Source organism: Dermacentor silvarum, chromosome 6 (assembly GCF_013339745.2).
Source record: "Dermacentor silvarum isolate Dsil-2018 chromosome 6, BIME_Dsil_1.4, whole genome shotgun sequence".
Classification (NCBI taxonomy): Eukaryota; Metazoa; Arthropoda; class Arachnida; order Ixodida; family Ixodidae; genus Dermacentor; species Dermacentor silvarum.
In genome coordinates this window covers 103,245,111-103,251,110 of record NC_051159.1, presented here as the reverse complement: position 1 = coordinate 103,251,110, position 6,000 = coordinate 103,245,111, and the positions used below count along the sequence as shown (strand labels likewise).

The 6,000-nt window shown below is 42.8% G+C and overlaps 1 protein-coding gene across 2 annotated transcripts in view; it reads left to right on the top strand.

Moving 5' to 3' along the window:
* Positions 1 to 1,918: 1,918 nt before the first annotated feature.
* LOC119455803 (solute carrier family 2, facilitated glucose transporter member 8) overlaps positions 1,919 to 6,000 on the top strand; it is a 49,139-nt gene continuing 45,057 nt past the window's right edge. For both annotated transcript variants that reach the window (XM_049669330.1, XM_049669331.1), the window contains exon 1: positions 1,919 to 2,130. In XM_049669330.1, the coding sequence (XP_049525287.1) occupies positions 2,061 to 2,130 (70 nt within the window). In that variant the 5' untranslated portion in view covers positions 1,919 to 2,060. The remainder of the gene's footprint in view (positions 2,131 to 6,000) is intronic.

Below are 6,000 nucleotides of genomic sequence, written 5' to 3'. Positions count from 1 at the left end.
AGGCACAATAAATTTTTACATAAATGCGAATAATTTCAAACGAAGACGTGCGCGACCTGCATCTACGACAGGAAAACAAGAAATGTTATTGTTTATGATGGCACAAAGGCACCAACAGTTGAACATAGCCGCGCAATTGTCCCATAAAACTGCTGGACTAATGACGATCATTTGGCGTAATTCAGCTAGCACACTGCTCATATTCATGTTCAATGGTCACTGTACTCGAACATCATAAAGTGAAACAAGCATGAAAAAGAATACTTGAAAGCTGGGAATACTGATTAAAAGAAGCGCTACTTTATGTCTGCCTGACGCAATTAAATTAAGACGCAACAAAAACAGACAATAAATGCAAGACAGACTACAATTTATTAAAAAATTAGCTTACGTGAGGACTGTTAGGTACAACTTTGGCAATTTTCTCTTATATCATGACATTATCGCAATTGTACAGGCAACACGCCCCAGCACTGCCAAATACACTTCCGCCCATTTGAAGTGCGCGTGTTTGAAGAAATCTGTTTGGAGAGCACGCGGAACGGTAGTCTAAGAATCACTGTGAAGATTGTGAAAACAATATCAAGCTACCACGAACTCCAGATTTTTGGATTCAAAATTGTTCCTCTTGTCACTGAGAATGATCTTGTACGCTGAGAAGGAACGCTCGACGGCAGTGAACACCTTAAAAATTAAATTACAAAGCAAAACATAAGCCGCTGCACATCACATTTTTCTTTCTTCTTTTGCTCTTTACTCTCCTTTCCCCTGACGGCTCTCCGCGGTTTCGCATTCGCCAACCGCGGCGCGTCCTATTTCACTGCTGCTAGCGGTTGTTTTACGAAAGTTGGTTGAACTATATGACTAGGTTGAACCCCATAGAGTTCCGAACAGTCAATGTTGCGCGGTAACACGAATAACGGTCTCTAACTGCACTCGAAAGCGAAATTTGATGCTAAAAAGTGTTCATATAGGTGCCAATATTGAAAATAGACATTTAGGCACAAACGCCAAAATGGGCATTTATAGGCACTATAAAAACACTATAAAAACCTCTAATTCATGCTCATATATCAAAGTGGGGCGATAGGAGCGCAAGGAACAAAAAAGGCATTTGCCTAAAATCCGGTCTCTATTGATGAGGGTTCCAAATAACTGAACAATACTCAAGTTTGGATCGAACTATTGAGTTGTAGGCAAGAAGGTTTGTGTCCTTATTAGCTTGGCGAAGTGTGCGTCGTAGAAAGCCAAGAGTCCGATTTTATTTTCCAAATAACCAGTCAATATGTGTGTTCCAGGTCAGATTAAAAGTGAAATGAACACCTAAATACTTAAGTGACCTAAATGACCTAAATTATAAGCCATCAAAAATGGGAAAAAAAGTATTTAGCTTCTACAATGATTAAATGTAATCTACATGGGCAGCTTTTTGTAAATGTTTCCTCTCTTGCTGCTTGAACAAGCAGCGCGTTTTTTGTTTTTTTTTCTTTTTTTTCTTTTTTTTGCGGCGTTTATCTGAGGAACCACCTAAAGAAGTTAGTGTGGTGCCGTGTGTCATTGGCGCAAAACATTTCTGCAAAGGGTCCTTCGGAGTAGCGGTTTTCTGCAAAAGACTTAGCTTTTGCCAGTGTATCAGGGTCCTTCTTTCAGTGTCCTTCTTTCTTCTTCAGACATATCTGGTATTTCCCAATGTTTCTACGAATGACCTGCGATCTTCGCACTCAGGTTACCTTTTCTTTGGGCTTACCAAAAGCGGTGCGTACGGCTGCGCGGGTTTATCTCAAACGCACAGGGAGGGAAAGGGCTCGCTGCCTCACTGAAGGGGTCGCGCGATTACGTCACGAGAGTAGCGGCAATCAATATAAAGATAAGCTTTCTTCTCACGTTTGATTCGATGCTCCTGGTTTCAAGAGGACGGCGCGCAATGGGTCTTCACCGCGGAGACAATCTGTACCCATTGTGGAGTCAAGGAGCAAACTGGAGGCACCTGCCAAAAGCCAATCGCTCGTCGCACGTGCTAACGTGTCCCCGCGAAGTCACGGAGAAGGCCAAGATCCGCCATGATGGGCACAGGAAAATCTCGCAAGCCTTCTTGGGTGACTGAGTACGTGGGTGTCAACTTCGAGAAAGGTGAGGGAAATAACCGTTATGCTTTGTTCAAAAAATTCGGCGGCAATCTCGTAAAAAAAGAAAACTCTTCCTACTGGAGCAACCTTTAAAACAGTATGAAGGGTAGAGACTTCGACATATTTGTAGTTTATGTTTAAAATAAGAACAGCGCGAGAGGTAGCGGCATACGAAGGAAGACACACAGAGCGCTCGGAAGTAGCGACGGCGCCGTGTCTGTCTTTCTTCGTTTGTCTGTCTCTCGTGCTGTTCTTTCTTTAAAACACACTTAGCGCAAGCGAAAGCTGTTTCTGGGCTGCCAGAAGCAACACTAAATTCGAGAAATATATGAAAGTGTATGCTATTACGCCAACAGTAGGACAGTACGCTTCACTAGCGGAAGCTTATGGCTTTAAGGTTGATGCACTCCTCCACTATCTGTGATTTCTTTTGGCGGAAATAGGAGAATGAGTCCACAGTACTGCAGATCGCAAGCACAAGAGCCTTTTCGCATTACAATTGGTTTATTGCTCGTGAAAATGAGACGAGCGTGCTTCCCAAGGGTACAAAATCGTGTTGATAATTTTGCAGATGTGCTTTGTTGGAGCATGTTACCCGTGGAACAATGTAGTCAAGCACTTCATATCGGTCGAATGCCGTGTTTTAACATAAATAGAGCTTGTTTAGAGCACTCTGCACTATCTTTATTCGGGGAATGAAAACATTGGTCATGTGCTCTTGTAAACAGCAGACTTACAAAATAACGGCACTGCATCAATGCTCATTGCCTGCTCTCGGTTAAGGAAAGTAAGAAGAGATTATATTTAAGGAAAGGCAGAGATATCGGATCAGCTTGTGGTTTCTGAAAAAGAAAATACTGCCAGCCTCACGTTAGTGAAAGAGTGTTCCTAAATCAGCAGAAATTTTGTTTTGTCTTATGCTCTGTTGAAAATAATGTGTTTTTTGTTGACTTCTTAAGTGTTTGGCGAATCCGGGATCAGCTTGTAACCACTTCCAGAAACAAAAAAAAAAAAACGGTCACTTAGGGGACTTGTGGAAGTTCTATGACCATGAAAAGGGCATCAAATGATATCTCTCCATGCCGAAAAAATGTAGCAATAATCGGCAATTAAGGTTATAATCAAAAAGGAGTTTAATTATCCCACAAAAAAGTCGTAGAGACAACGATATGTTACTGCTAGCGCCATCTACTGAGTATGCTCTAACTCGCACGCATGCGCGGTGTATCCCGGATGTTATCGCACACCTCAAGCTTTCGCCTCGCGCGTTGAGTTCGCGTGCTTTTGAAGACTACTTCTTCTTTCGTGACATCACACAGGTTTGGCGTACCTGGGATCTGGCTATCTTCTTATCATTTTCAGAAAAACTAAAACTAAAGCGCCAGCCAAGTGTCGACGCTAATGAAGGTAAGATCGACGGTATTACGGAGAAACGATATGAATGAAATAAGAAACGAGTTAACAATGAACGTGAAAAAAAGAAAGAATAGAGAGGTATAGAAACATTTCATCACTCTATCATTTGAACCATCATCTACGATGACCTTTTCTCACTATGATTTACGACAAATCCTCCCTATAAAACAAAGAATGGGTTGGTCAAGTTCAATAAAATGTGCTGCCTTAAGGTAATTTATTAGTCGATGTGCTAGGCTTGCCATTTAGTCGTTTTTTGCATAATTGCCTTCAATACTTCCGCGTCACGACGTCCTTCCCTAAAATAGCGATTATTTATGACAAAGATGCGAGCCAAATCTTTTTGACATGGCAGTAAATTATGGTAATCCGGTTTCTTTCCTCACAGAAACTATGACATTATCTTATTTCCAGGGTAATGTTGTCAGCAAGGAAAAGCTCACACCTAAGCTTGATGCTTTTGTTTCCAGCCAGGTTGCATTTGTTAAAAGAGCTTCTCCGTTTAATTGTTATCGGATCGTCTAGGAAGGTGCCCGAACGATTGGGACTTTGATTCCTGCTTATTAATACAAGTGCTTGTTTCCTATATACAGGGTGACAATGTCTAAGTTTACCGGAACTTTCAAAGATCACCTGTGGCATATAGCAAAATCTGTGTCCTTGAGCTGTATTATTCGAAGAGGCTGACATTACAAGCACGGAAAATCTAAAGGCGTATTCAAATAATTAACGAAAATTTGCAATTTAACTTCTTAATTAGTTACTTTACGGCACATGTTGGAGGTTACGAACTATGGCTGGTCAGCTTGCAAGACGTATTCATCTGAAATGCATCTCCAGGATGACACCACTTCCGAGGTTTTATTTCGCAATATGTGTAACAAGATACACGGGTGTTCAAGTTACATATGTGCTGCAATGCATAAGGGAAGGTTTTGTTAAACGAGCAAGATACAAGTGTGAATTCTTACGCCAAGTTTGATGGCGCATTTCGCCAAACTGGTGGAATTCTAGAAGAGGGAGAAGCAACTTTATTGAAATTAAGATTGCGCTTGGTTACTGCGGGTGGAGCCCCTCTTCCAAGGCCCCACTGGCTTTTGCGGCGCGCCGGGCCTGGTCGAGGGTCGCCAACTGGCTTCCCAAGTCCAGTTCGGAGAGTCACGCCTCCCACAACCAATTGCTGAGTGTGTCGTGAAGTAGCGGCGAGACGGCGTCTGCCGGACGCTGCGTGCATTGGTAAGTGATGTGTTCTAGTGTCGGGGTGGAGTCGCACCACGGACATCTGTCGCTGTGTAAGTCGGGAAACATTTGGTGGAGTCTAAATAAGTTTGGGTTGGTGTTTGTCTGTATTCGGTGCCAGTCCCTCTCCTGTCACCTGTTGAGCTTGGGGGGAGGTGGAGCTTTGGTTCGTCTTCCTAGTCGTTAGCCTGTTGGCTAAGATCAAAGTGAGGGTGATCAGAGTGATCTAAGTGGAATTATGAAAATTCATTCCAAGTCAATATGCCTTGCAAGCTCACCGGCTACATTCGTAAATTGCAAAATGTGCCGTAATGTAATTAGTGAACGAGTTATTAAGGGAGCTTTGGTTACTTAGGTAAATATGTGCTTCGATTTCTTGGACAAGTAATGCCCACCTCTCTGAATAATCTAGCTGAAGGATTAGAATTATGTTATGTGCAATAGGCCATTTTTATACAAATTCTGGAAGGTTAAACGATCACGCGGCATTCTACTGCTGTAAAGGAGGATTACCAGCGAAGCAGTTTAGCACACGACATAGAAGGGACACAGAATTTCGATCAAAGGTATGACCAAATTTTATTTCTCTTTATCGGTGAGTGCGGTCATCCCGAAGAAAGAGACACGCACACACACTTTTATTTTGATCGGCTGTCCTGATGGACGGCATACATTCGCGTGGAAAACAACCTCCACCTTGGGGAGCTGGAGGTAACTAGACACGCACAACGGGACCGCCACGCCGGAAGAGCTGCAGGAAACTAGGCACGCAAGTGCTTGGAATGACGGCTAAGAGAGGGCGGTGCGAGCGTACACATGTAGACTAATGCTACACATGTAGACTAATGCCATAGAGCAAGTGATTAGAACAAAGAATATTCCCGTTGGATGGCGTGAAAGCAAGATGAATCTTATCTACAAAGGCAAAGGAGATAAGGATAAGACGAGCTCGTGCAGGCCAGTTACAGTAACGTCGGTGATATATAGAATGGCAATGCAAGCCATAAAATTAGAACTGTCGAAGTGGGTGGAGGAAAACGGTGTATTGGGGGAACTACAGAATGGGTTCAGGCCAGGCAGACGCTTAGAAGACAATATGTTTGTACTAACTCAGTGCATAGAGATTTCAGTAGCTCAGAAAAGACCTTTATGGATAGCATTTCTAGATATTAAAGGAGCTTATGACAACGTAGACAGGGAATTGTTGTGGGATATTCTT